Raw genomic sequence first — 13,653 nt, forward strand, 5'->3', positions numbered from 1 at the left:
AGCCCGTGCACCACAACTACTGAGCCTGCACTCTAGAGCCCGCGAGCCACAACTACTGGAGCCTGCGCACCTAGAGCCTGTGCTCCACAGCAAAGAGAAGCCACTGCAATGAGAAGCCTGCACACCGCAATGAAGAGTAGCCCCTGTTACCCGCAACTAGAAAAGCCCGCGTGCAGCAACCAATAAATAAATAAATAAATATTTTAAAAGTGTGAGCATCTAAAAACATACAGGAAAATACAGAGAGGAATATAGGGAATGCCCTCCATTCAGAGTCCACAGTTTACATTTTTCATTTTCATATTGTGGACTCAGGCATGTCCTCCCCACGTTGGTTTCTTCCTCCTCCAAGTTTGGGGTCCCACCATCTGCGCTGTGGGGCTGCGTTGTGATATGTTTTCACGTCCTCCGTGTTTGAGTTGTGTTGGTTCTGCACCTGCTCTGTGCTGATACTCGGAGACCCCGCTCCCTCCTTTACCTGATGTTTGGTTCCATCCTGTCACTGCCACGGTGTGTTGGACCATTTCCTTATCGAGCATGTGAGGTGTTTCCAACTTTTTATGCTTGAAAGTCTTTTATTGATCCCTATATTGTATGCAACCAAAATATGTACATAAATTGAAATTAGAATCTTAAAAGGGAGAATTTTTCTCCTGGTTTGAGTGGCCATTACAAATAACCAGTTGGTCAGAACATCACAAATACTGCAGTTTTTTTTTTTTTAATGTTTATTTTTATTTATTTGGCTGCATCAGGTCTCAGTTGCGACACTCGGGATCTTTGCTGCGGCACACGGCCTCTTTTGTTGTGGTGTGTGGGCTCAGTAGTTGCGGCATGTGGGATCTTAGTTCCCTGACCAGGGATGGAACCCACGTCCCCTGCATTGGAAGGCGGATTCTTAACCACTGGATCGCCAGGGAAGTCCCTACAGTTTTTATAAATAACAAACATAAATAGTAAAAAAAAAAAAAAAAAAAAATTGAACATGTATTTCTTAAGTCAGTGGATAGGCTGCTTTCCCCCCAGTTAATTCATGTAGTCACAGTTGAATAGAACCTGTTGCTGGAATGGGACAGCTCAACAGCACTTCTAGTTCTGTTTTTCATTTTAAGTTAAGAAACTTTGTTCACGTAAATAAAGTAGATGGGAATTAACAGGGGTTTGATTTAGCAATAGCATCTAATTCCAAGTTACTTGCCAAAAAATAGAAAGATCATATAAAGATCTAATACCAAAAAAATTTGTTGACGATTTACCAGCTGACAACTGAAGTGCTTCCAGTTCCTAATAACAGCCTTGTTGAGATATAATTCACATGCTACAAACTTCACCCTTTTTTTTTTTTGCGGTACGCGGGCCTTTCACTGTTGTGGCCCCTCCCGTTGCGGAGCACAGGCTCCGGATGCACAGGCTCAGCGGCCATGGCTCACGGGCCCAGCCGCTCCGCGGCATGTGGGATTTTTCCTGGACCGGGGCACGAATCTGTGTCCCCTGCATCGGCAGGCGGACTCTCAACCACTGCGCCACCAGGGAAGCCCAAACTTCACCCTTTAAAATGTACGATCCAGTGGTTTTTCCAGAATGCGGTTCCAGTTTTGTGATTTTTATGGTCACTGCTCTAACATCCTTGTCCCATGTCTCCAGTCTTTTTTTTTTTTTTTTTTTTTGGCTGCGTTGGGTCCTCGTTGCTGCGCGTGGGCTTTCTCTAGTAGCGGCGAGTGGGGATACTCTTCGTTTCAGTGCGCGGGCTTCTCATTGCGGTGGCTTCTCTTGTTGCAGAGCACGGGCTCTAGGCGCGTGGGCTCAGTAGTTGTGGCTTATGGGCTCTAGAGTACAGGCTCAGTAGTTGTGGTGCACGGGCTTAGTTGCTCCACAGCAGGTGGGATCTTCCCAGAGCAGAGCTTGAACGCGTGTCCCCTGCATTGACAGGCAGATTCTTAACGACTGCGCCACCAGGGAAATCCCCCTCCAGTCTTTTAAAAATAATTTTTCTTGTTTTAAAGCAATACACGTTAGGGAATTCCCTGGTGGTCCAGTGGCTAGGACTCCGCCCTTTCACTGCCAAGAGTGCGTGTTTGATTCCTGGTCCAGGAACTAAGATCCCACAAACCTCGAGGTGTGGCCAAACATGAAAAAAAAAAAAAGGCAATACACATTAATTTAGAAAAGAAACAGTTAAAGCCTCCCCCAAAAAAACCTAGCCCCACGCAATAAAAACCCTCATCCGTTGCCTCTTAATCCGGAGGTTTCCGTTTGTAGCATTTATACCTCTGAAGTTATTAAAGCTTAAAACTACACTAAGACGTGCAGGCCTCCTGTGTATCGTCAGGTTGTGGGCAGAGCTATGGAGGAGAATAAAGCAGGGAAGGGGGCTGGGAGTGGGGGGTCAGCAGGTGGGGTGGGAGGGCGAAAGTTGCAAATTTTAAAAAGAATGATCAGAAGAGGCCTTGTTGAGGAGGACACGTGAGGTCTAAGGATCAAGGCAGACTCTTGGGGAAGAACTTCATAAGCAGAGGAAACAGCAAGTACAGAGACCCTGGGGTTACGGACGGGGTTGGCAGGGTCTGCCGCAAGCCATGAGGAGGAGTCTGGGACTTGTTTTGGTGTGATTAGGGAGGCATCAGAAGGCCCCTCATTATGAGCACTGGGATGTGGGAAACAGCCTTTGGGGCTGTGGAAGTGGGGAGACCAGGGAGTGGATTGCAGGACTCCAGCAGTAGATGGTGGTGGCGTTGAGCAGCGTGGTGGCCACAGAAAAATGTTATTTTCAGGAGCCCAGAGAGGGTCACTCAGACTGGATTTCGAAGCCCATCATGTTAGTTATCTCTTGCTGAGTAGCAAATTCAAATTTTAGCCATTTATAACAATAAATGCTTATTATCACGGTTTCTGTGGGTCAGGAATTTGGGAGTGGCTTCGCTGGGTGGTTCTGATTCAGGGTCTCCCTTGAGGTTGCTGGGCTACAAGGTCTGATTCCCACGTGGTTCCCTCACAGGGCTGGCAGGTTGGTGCTGGCCAGTGGCTGGAAGCCTCAGTTTGTCACTACATGGACCCCTTCATGGGGCTGTTTGAGTGTCCAGCACGGCAGCCGGCTTCCTCCCCCAGAGCCTTGGAAGTCCCACTCCGTCAATTCCACAGTGTCCTGCTGGTTACACAGGTCAGCCCTGTTCAGTCTGAGAAGTCTCCCCAGAGACATGAATACCAGGAGGTGAGAACATGGGGCCTTCTTAGAGGAGAACCTCCTCACCCACTTTCTGCTTGTGGAGCGGAAATTCTGGAGATTTGTTGGACATAATGTGATTGGGCCTTGGGGTCCCCCCAGGGCGAGGTTGGAGCAGGATTTTCCAGGCCAGGGGTCTGTCTATTCCTGGAGGGCTTTGCAAGGATGGCTGGGCCCCAGGCCTAGTTCCGCCACGCCTGGAACCTTCCCTCCAGACCGGTGCTGTGCGGCCTCTGGATCCACCTCAGGGCCTGTGAGCAGCGTGGAGGTCCTGGCAGGGCGGGGCCCAGGCAGCCGCTGGGCTTCCTTGCACCCTCTGTCACATGCCACTGCGGCCCTGACTTGTCACAGAGCCTAGTGCATGTGACTGCTTGTCGGCTGTGCTGTGTGCCATTGTCACAGCCTATCGTAGTCCTGGCGGACCAGGTGGCTCTGAGCTGGCTTCGCCCAGAGCTCCCAGCTGACACCCTTCTCAACTGCCCTGTGATTCGGGCTCAAGGTTAGGTGGACCACAGGCCCACCTGTCCAGAGACAGGTCCAGAGACCACCTGTGCCCCACCCCAATAGGGCCAGTGTGGGAACAACCACCTTTTTAAAGCCTTTGCACATTAAAATCCACTGATGCTCTCAGTGCGGTAGACGGGACTGAGTGCAAATCCCAGGTGATTTTGGAAGGGCCCAGGTGCTTCCCTGCATCACACTTAGTCTTTTTATTCTGATAAGTGCACCACGAGTGGTTCATGTTCAGTGAAAAGATCTAACATGGAGCAGAACGTCTGGGCTTTTGTCCATGCTGCACCTGGTCCCGACTGACTTCTCAGCAGCTCTTTGGGTGCGTCCTTTTGACCATTCTCTGTGTACTCACAACTTGCGTCATGCACGCCTAAGTGTGCAGTTACCTCTCAAAAGGGGTTTTGGAATGCATCCAACAAATATTCTGGGACCATCTTTCTGTGTCAGTATCCAGGTCTGTTTGACCCTCTTTAGCAGCTATTATATGGTGTTCCATAAAATCAGGAGTATTGTATTTATTTAACTAGTCACCACTTTATTCTTTTTCTCTCACTGCAGTTGGCTCTGTCTGGTTCCTGGTCCACACGTGGGTTGGGGTTACGCCCTGGCCTGATATGTCCTGGCTATGTTCCCTTCAGTCAAGAGCCACCAGGCTGTACTCCTGGTTCTGGGCCTCCCGGCCTAGGCAGCCAAGGCTGTGTCCCGCGTAACTGGGGTTGTGGTTCTCAGGAAGGACACATAGATCCATGCACGGCGCCCACCAAAGCTCAAGTGGCCCAGAATTCCCTCTGGTCCACAAAATTCACAGGGCCCTCTGGTTACCTGGCCTTTCTCTGTGCCAGTGAGAAACGGGGGACAGTGGGCAAGTATCAGATCAGGAAGCTTGGGGGAGGCAGTACTTCTAGTGTTTCCCCAGCAAGGCTGTGAGCTCAGTTCTTTGAAGCTGACCCATGTCCGATGCCTTGTAGCCATCTATTTTTACAAGAAACGTGAATTTAGTGCCTAAGTGTGCCAGGGACGTATAGCCTCAGTCTTCATGGAGGGGAGTCAGATAGAAATGAAATAACTCAGGTCCACACAGTTTTAAACTGTGGTCAGCACTGAGGTGAAAAAGTTCTCAGGGCTCGGATTTGGGGTAGGGAGGCTGATTTAGTCTGGGGGTCAGAGAAAGTGTATTCGTTTCCTATGGTCACTGTAATGAAATGCCACGAACTGGGTGATTTAAAACAACAGAATTTATTCTCACAGTTCTGGAGGCCAGAAGTCCAGAATCTAGGTGTCCACAGGGTTGGTTCCTTTTGAGGCCTCTAGGGGAGGCTCCTTCCCACCTCTCCCTGCTTCTGGAGGCTCGAGGCACTCCTTGATTGTAGCCGCGTCACTCCCATCTCTGCCTCTGTTGTCAGACAGCTTTCTTCCCTTTGTGTGTGTCTGTGTCCACATCTCCCTCTTTCTCTTATGGAGACACCAGTCACTGGGTTTAGGGGCCCCCATCCAGTCTGACTCCTGTTAACTGGATTCCATCTGCAAAGTACCTATTTCCATACAAGGTCACAGGTGCCAGGGGTGAGGACTGAGACGTGTCCTTGTAGGGGACGCAGTTCAGCCTGCTGCAGGAGGAAGTGATATTGGAGCGGGGGTCTGGATGAGTCCAGGAGTGGGGAGGAGAGGCCCCGGTCCAGGTGGAGGGGCTGAGGCCGTGTCTGGAGCTGGCCTTTCTCAGGCTGAGCTTCTTGGCCATGAGATGCTCCCATTGGGCTGTATTGAGCCTCATCGTCTACAGTTGTGTTTCCTTTTTTAACCAGGAAACTACTTTGCCTCCCACTTTTTCATGGGAGGTGAGAAATTCGACACCCCCCACCCTGAAGGTTACCTCTTTGGAGAGAACATGGATCTGAACTTCCTGGGCAATCGCCCAGTCCAGGTGGGTCTCGGTGGGGCTGGGCACGTGGGCAGTGGTGGCAAGGCCCCTGGCTGTGAGCAGGCACTGAGTCTCCCCAAACGGGGCGGAGGTGTCATCTGGACGTGTGCATGTGATGTGTGCGTGAGGCCTGTCCCCCCTTAGAGGCTGGATGGCCGAGGGTTGGTCCCTGGGGTACAGAGCAGCTGCTACTGAACCCAGTGCCTCCAGACTGTGGGGCTGAGGAAGGCTCTGGATTTCATCCCAGGCCTCTTGGATGGCTGCCTTTAAAAAGAGAAAAGAACATCCACATTCCATAGGGCAGTGGGCAAGAGATGTGATCCGAAGCAGAAACGCAAACAGCCAGGACTCTTTTTTACAAGTTCGCCCTCACTAGTCACCAGAGGAGTGCACTCCACACACTGCTGTCCCTTCATTCAACGCACATTTGGCACCTGCTGTGTACCTAGGACTCTTCCAGGGGCTGGAAGGACAGACCCTGCCCTGTTTAGTATGTGGGGTGCAGGCAATAAAGAAGGGAATGTTTGATGGATGGAGACTAAAGAGAGAGATAGGGCTGTGCGGGATTGCTGAGCAGGGGCCTGGGTTTGCATCTTGAGATAATGGTCCCCTGCATGGCCAAGGGCCCAGGCAGGAGGCCCTCTCTCTCACGAGACACTGGACTCTGTCCCCTAAGGCTGCTGAGTCCTGGGCCTGGTGGGGGTGCTATCCCCTGGACCAGGGGTCTCCAGGCTGTTTTAGCTGTAGAGCAGCTGGTTGACATGAAGTCTTGGTCCTTTAACTGGCCTGGGGCCCAGAGTGCTGGTCCCCCACCCATGGGGCCAGTGGGGCTTCCACGTTGTACTGAGCTCCCCACCCTCCCGAGTTTGTGACAGCAGGAACAGAACCTGCCTTCCATGTCTTTGCAGCCTTGGCTCAGACCCAGGACCTGGCTCTGCAGGCCACCTATAGATCTGTTGTCTTGTGTCACTTTCTCCTTGAGACCATCGTAGAGTCACCTGCAGTTGTGAGAAGTGATGGAGAGACCCCAGGTGTCCTTTACCCAGCTTCCCAGTGAAAACATCTGCTAAGACTCAGTGCGTTGTCACCAGCAGGAGACTGACCCCGTGCCCAAGCCTTCCAGACACCACCAGTTTTACAGCACCCGTGTGTGTGTGTGTGTGCGCGTGCGTGTGCGTGCGTGCGTGCCTGTGTGGGCGCAAGTCCCTTCCGAAATCTGTATTGACCATCGTCCTTGTGTGGAGAGCCTGCCTTGTTCAGGGCAGCAGTGAGACGACAGGTCCCACCTCCAGGAACGTGGCCTGAGAGCCCCAACCCTAACCTCTGCCCCGGGGACCCAGCTGAGGGTCCTTCCTGCAACTGGGGACCCAGAATCCTCAGGGCAGTTCCAGTCCCGGCTCTCCCACGTGCTGGCCGTGTCGCCTGTGGTTTCCTTGGATGTGGATGAGGGGAGTGCAGTCCTGTGATCAGTGCGAGGGCCCAGGATGATCAGGCAGGGTTGTGACCATTGCTCTGATGAAGCCCTGTTTTCCCTCCGCCGCCATGCCCTGGGGGTTACCTGGAATTGCTCTTTCCCTCCTAGTTTCCCTACGTCACCCCTGCCCCGCATGAGCCTGTGAAGACACTGAGGAGCCTGGTGAACATCCGCAAAGACTCCCTCCGGCTTGTGAGGTAACCCTTCCCCCCCAGCCCTGTGCCGAGCTCTGGCCCCCCATGGGCCCCTTGGTGCTTGGGAGAGAGTGGCCCCGGGCCCTGCTCCCCCTTGTGTAGAATCAAGACTCGATTCCAGAGCTGCCCCTGGGGGGCGGGGGTGGGGGGAGGGGAGGGGCCCGCAGGTTCTGCCTGTGGAACTCCAGCCTTAAGCCGGGCCTCAGCCTGGCGCCTGTGCCCCAGGGGTGTTGGGCCGGGTCTGGAGACAGTCTTGGTTGTCACAGCTGGGAGTGGGTGAGGGCGGTGCTTCTGGCATCTGGCAGGCAGGGAACAGGGATGCCGCTCAGCACCCTACGGCGCTCAGCACACCCCCACTGCCTCGAGCAGTCCAGCCGGCGCGTCAGTGGGCTGAGAAACTGCCTCAAACCCGGAAGACTCGAGGGATCGGGGCCATTTCTAAACCCAGAGGACTAGTCTCCCTTTCTGTGAGCAGGAGACAAGGGAAGGAGGACCCTGCGTTGTTGGGCCTTGTTGTCCAAACAGGGAACAGCCTCCACGTTCCTAGGAAGGTGGGATGCAGCCAGGCAGCTGACTCTGGGGCCCCTGCGGGGGCGGGGGTGCTGTATGGGGTGGGGACACCGTCGCAGGCACAGCCCCTGACCTGCCCTGTTCCTCTGTCTCCCGGGCAGGTACAAGGACGGTGCTGACAGCCCCACTGAGGACGGCGAAAAGCCCCGAGTCCTCTACAGCCTGGAGTTCACCTTCGATGCCGACGCCCGGGTGGCCATCACCATCTACTGCCAGGCAGTGGAGGAGTTCCTGAATGGGACGGCTGCGTGAGTCCCTGTGGGGCCTGGCAGGCCCAGTGGTTCTGCTTCTATCTGTATTGTGTATTTGAACTTTCGGAGCTTTGATTTGAAATAGGGCCCTGCTGGCCCCAAAAGTTTGAAATCTGCAACTTCAGCATGACTGTGGCAGGCCTGCCTCCAGGCTGTAAGGCCAGACCCAGGCAGGATGGGCAGAAACGTACCCACTTCCGTCCTGTCGGAGGAAACCCCTCGGAGGCCAGATTTGATCCGGGGGTGGAGTGGTGGCTGAGAGCTCGGTCTGTGAGTCCCTGTTCGTGTAAGAGCAGCCCCTCCCCCAGTGTCAGTCTCAGGCCGGACGTGCCAAGGCCCTCGAGAGTGTCCTTTGTCCTAGAGACTGAGTGAGGCCCCAGGGATAGCAGGTGTGGGGAGGTGGGTGAGGGTCCTGGGTTGGATTCCTACATAGGGAGATGCCAGAGCCTACCGGGATTGAAAATGTGTGTGCTGCTTGACTCAGCCATTCCTTTCCTGGGAATTTATCTTGGGGACATGCTTGCATGTGTGGTTAAGATGTGTGCAGAGGAGAGTCCTGGAAGCTTCGTTTGGAATAGCAAGATGTTGGCGACCGCCTGGTGTCCACTAGTGGGGACCTGGTTGAATCAATTAGAGTAAAACCGTGGTGGAACCCATGCAGTGTCCCAAGAACACAGCACCTCCATCTGTGATGACTGTGGGACAGCTTCAGGCACACGAGTGGTCGGAGCAGATTGTAGGTGGACTGCTGTTTGAATATTGAAGAAGAAACACCTGCTCATACAGGCGTGATTATGCCTCAGCTTTCCCAGGAGTGACACACGGGTTGTGGACGGGGCAGAGAAGCAGGTGGCTGGGAGCACGCGTGAGGCCGGGGCTGGGGGTCACTTTGCACTGTGCATTTTTGTAGTGTATTCATTCAAAAATGTCAACAAACCATAAAAGCCTAGTGGAAAGGTGTAGCCAAGTCTGGAAAGGTAACAGTAATTGGGCAGGTCTGGGCTCTGGGAGAATGGGATGCGGCAGAGAGTTTGTCTCACTGTCCTTTCTCTCTTGGCCCTTTCAGGTACACCCCCAAGAGCCCGGCCCTGCAGTCCGAAACTGTCCACTACAAGCGGGGAGTGAGCCAGCAGTTCTCCCTGCCCTCCTTCAAGATCGATTTCTCGGAGTGGAAGGATGATGAGGTAACAGCTTGGCTGGGCCCCCCTTTCCCCTGGCCCCTCCCCGAGTTCCTTCCCCTGGAGGGGGGCAAGCACAGTGGGGCCTGTTCACTCAGATTCCTCACATGGTTGATAAGTGTCAGGAATGGCTGCTGACCAAGGTCTGTGTGCCCAGTCGGGGTACCTGGACTGTGGATTGTGGTCGGTGCAGGCATTGGCTGGACTGGATGATCGTGGCCGGACGGAGCAGCAGCAGTTAGAAGCTCCGTAAGGCTCTGGTATGGTTGTCAGGGCCACGGGGCTGCAGCGTGGCAGGATGCCTCCCACCCAGTGGTTCTGTAGCTAAGGACAGTGATTTACACGACGTGGAGGGTGCTCACTGCAGCTCTGTCTGTAATAGTAAATTGGAAACAATCTACATGTCCATTACGGAGGTATCGCTTGGTTCACTGACATCATGGGAACCCCCTGTATACATAATGGGGGCACCATAGTCCAGCTCCGTTCTGGGATGTCGTGAGCCTTAAAGTAGCTGACAGAGCTTATGTCTGCTGTACATGTTGATGTGGAAGCACCTCCTGGGCTTGGAGAAGAGCACATTACAGACAAATACCATGTAATCGCACATATGTGGTAGCCACAGATGTGCACAAGACCACTTCTGCAGGTACATGTATGTGTACATAATCCTTGAGGAAAAGCCAGAGAAGATTCCCCATCAAGCTTAAGACAGTGGTTATTTCTGCAAAGGAGCTTGGTATAAGGGAGACGCACACATACACACTACATGTGTACAGTGTGAGTATCAATACTGTGTACACCCCTGAATTATTTTGTTTTTTTTAAAAAAACCAGGTTATTAAGGTAGAGTTTATATATCATAAAACTCACCCATTTTAAGTGTTCAATTCAGTGATTTTTAGTAAATCTGTGATCACAGCCATGACCACAATCCAGTTTTGGGATGTTTCTATCCTCCCAATAGGATCCCTCATGCCCTTTACAGTTAATCCCTGTTCCTGCCCCAGCCCCTGGCACTAATCTGCTTTCTGTCTCCCTGGATTTACCTGTTCTGGACATTTCATATGGATGGAACTGTACAGTATGTGGCCTTTCATGTCTGGCTTCTTTGACGTAGCTGAATTCTCTAGTTTTTTTTGACAGAGGGTAGTCACGTCTTACGTTACTGAAATACATGAGTGGGAAGGATTGGAGGTAGCAGGGTATGGTGTGGTGTGGGAATTGCCAGGAAGGTTCTGGATCACGGGTATGTCAGACGGTGAAGGCCACGCCCTGGTAGTTACTCCCGGCCGCGTGTGCTTGCTGGTCAGAGCGCTTTGATGTCGAGCAATAGGAGCCCCCTCTGTTTTACCACATGAGAAGGGCAGGTCTTCTGGAAGCCGGGTGGGGCCGTCGAAGTCAAAGGCCAAGCTGAATAGCAGTCCTGGGGGCCCCCTGCCCACAGCCCTGTGCCATCAGGATGGTTCCGTCCCCGCGTGCACACATTCCCGGTTCAGATGCCCGGTAGGTGCATCTGGTCCCATCCACCCTCCTGTGAATGGGATGGGGCAGCTCCCCTAGGGCAGAGGGGCTGGGAGGGCAGGTGAGTGGGTGCCCCCACCTATGGTGACTGCGAGGCGGCTGGGCTGAGGCTGCACCTCAGCTTGGTGACCTCTGAAATAACCCAGTCTTGGCATTTTGGCCCTGAAACGTCCCCTGTGCGTTTGCAGATGTCCTGTATCACCAACGGTTTGGGTCACTTGTCCTGAGCGCACACCTGACTTGTAAGCCAGTCTTGGGTGCTCCACGAGGGCACCCCCTTTGCTCCCTCAGCGCATCAGGGAACCTGCGTCCTCGGCTTGTCCGCATGTGGCCTGGTGGGCCTGTCCAGTGTTGTTATCCTGGGACCCCGTCCTCATCTTTGCCTTTTCTGATTATCACTTCAGCTAAGATGTTCTTTTTTTGGGGGGGGGCGAGGCACACCACACAGCTTGCAGGATCTTAGTTCCCTGACCAGGGATCGAACCTGGGCCCTCGGCAGTGAAAGTGCAGATTCCTAACCCCTGGACCGAAAGAGAATTCCCACTAATATGTTGTTGAAATCAGCTCAGTTTTTCTTACAGGTGTTTTTTATTGTGATAGAATACACACAATATAAACTTACGTCAGTGACAGTGCATTCATAGTGTGTGACCACTGGGCAGTTCCAGGACGTTCTCATCACCCACAAGGAAGTCCTGCACCCATTAAGCAGTCACCGCCATTCCTCCCTCTATTACATGTATTTTTATTTATTTTTATTTTTTTTATTTTGAATTTATTTTATTTTTGTCTGCATTGGGTCTTCTTTGCTGCGCACGGGCTTTCTCTAGTTATGGCGAGTGGGGGCTACTCTTGGTTACGGTGCACAGGCTTCTCACTGCGGTGGCTTCTCTCGTTGCAGAGCACGGGCTCTAGGCACGCGGGCTTCAGTAGTTGTGGCACACGGGCTCAGTAATTGTGTCTCACGAGCTCTAGAGCGCAGACTCAGTAGTTGTGGCACACAGGCTTAGCTGCTCCGCAGCATGTGGGATCTTCCCGGACCAGGGCTCGAACCCACGTCCCCTGCATTGGCAGGTGGATTCCCAACCACTGCGCCACCAGGGAAGCCCTATTACATGTATTTTTCAATGGAAACTTCATCAGTCGTTACTGTAGCTAGGAAACGGCTAAGATTTGCCATACATAGAAGGTTCTGGAAGCTAAGCTGTATGGAGAGCAGAAGGATGCTGTTACGTCCTGGCATGACGTCCTTGCCAGCTGAGGGCATTGAAGGGGGTGTTGGTAGGTGTTAGAGATGTGACAGACACTCTGGCACCAAACTCAGGTTTCTCCTTTATACCAGGGTTTCTCAGCCTCGGTGCTGTTGACATCTGGGTCCTGGGTCATTCTCTGGCAGAGACTGTCCTGTGCTCTGTGGGATGTTGAGCAGCCTCCCTGGCCCCTGCCTACCAGGTGTCAGGAATGTCCCTTGCTGCAATTGTGACAACCGAAGACGTCTCCAGACACAGCCAGGCGTCCCTTCAGCTGCAAGCATTGTGCCATCAGAGGCCTGGCCATCCTCCCTTTTTTTTTTAGCCGTTTTCCCCAGATTTGCCTATTTAAAGATTATAACAGTAATGTATGCTTATAGTAAAATGTTCTGATTACACAGAATCTGTCAAGCAGAATGCTCCCAGTTCAGTCTCCTTTTCCAGAAGTGACCACTTCTGACCATGTGGGGTGTATTTTCTAGACTTTCTCCTGTATGCATTTGTTTTTTACAAAAATGCAGTCATACTGTACAAATATTATTTTGTAGCTTGTTTTTTTTAAAACAACTTATCGAGACATAATTTGCATACTATACAACTCACCCTTTTATTTATTTTTTTGTTTCTGTTTTAATAAATTTATTTATTTTGTTTATTTTTGGCTGTGTTTGGTCTTCGTTGCTGCACGCGGGCTTTCTCTAGTTGTGGTGAGCGGGGGCTACTCTTCGTTGCAGTGAGTGGGCTTCTCATTGCGGTGGCTCCTCTTGTTGCTCTGGGCGCACAGGCTTCAGTAGTTGTGGGACGTGGGCTCAGTAGTTGTGGCTCACAGGCTCTAGAGCACAGGCTCAGTAGTTGTGGCGCATGGGCTTAGCTGCTCTGCGGCATGTGGGATCTTCCCGGACCAGGACTCAAACCCACGTCCCCTGCATTGGCAGGCAGATTCTTAACCGCCACACCACCAGGGAAGTCCCCAGCTCACCCTTTTAAAGTGTATAATTCAGTGGTATTTACTATATTCACAGAGTTGTATAGCCGTCACTACCGCCTTACCTCCAGAACTTTTTTGTCATCCCCAAGAGAAACCCTTTACCCACTAGCAATCACTCCTCATTCCTCCCCCAGCCCCTGGCCACTGCTCATCCACTTTCTGTCTCTTTGGATTTGTCTGTTCTGGACATTTCTCATAAACAGAATCAGACACTATGTGACCTTTGGTGCTGGCTTCTTTCACTCAGCATCATGTCTTCAAGGCTTGTCCAGGTTGTCGTATGAATCGGTGCTTTATTTCTTTTATGGCTGAATAACATTCCACTGGATGGATGGGATCATATTTTGTTTAGCCCTTCATCAGCTGATGGACATGTGGGTTGTCTCCGCCTTTTGGCCGTCATGAATGATGCTGCTGTGAACATTTGTGTGCAAGTCTTTGTGTGGATGTATGTTTTTATTCCTCTTGGTTGCAGTTTGCTTTTTAATTGAATTTAAATTAATTTAATTGTAAGACTTTTTTAGAGTAGTTTAAGGTTCACAGCAAAATTAAGAGGAAGGTATAGAGGTTTCT

General features: G+C 52.1%; 1 protein-coding gene across 4 annotated transcripts in view; it reads left to right on the forward strand.

Annotated features, from left to right (window-relative positions):
- Positions 1-13,653, forward strand: part of MGRN1 (mahogunin ring finger 1) — a 61,596-nt gene that overhangs the window by 23,851 nt on the left and 24,092 nt on the right. For all 4 annotated transcript variants that reach the window (XM_032605119.1, XM_032605120.1, XM_032605121.1 and 1 more), the window contains exons 2-5: positions 5,536-5,654; positions 7,234-7,322; positions 7,991-8,137; positions 9,207-9,324. In XM_032605119.1, coding sequence (XP_032461010.1) covers positions 5,536-5,654; positions 7,234-7,322; positions 7,991-8,137; positions 9,207-9,324 — 473 coding nt within the window. The remainder of the gene's footprint in view (positions 1-5,535; positions 5,655-7,233; positions 7,323-7,990; positions 8,138-9,206; positions 9,325-13,653) is intronic.

Source organism: Phocoena sinus, chromosome 15 (assembly GCF_008692025.1).
Source record: "Phocoena sinus isolate mPhoSin1 chromosome 15, mPhoSin1.pri, whole genome shotgun sequence".
Taxonomy (NCBI): domain Eukaryota; kingdom Metazoa; phylum Chordata; class Mammalia; order Artiodactyla; family Phocoenidae; genus Phocoena; species Phocoena sinus.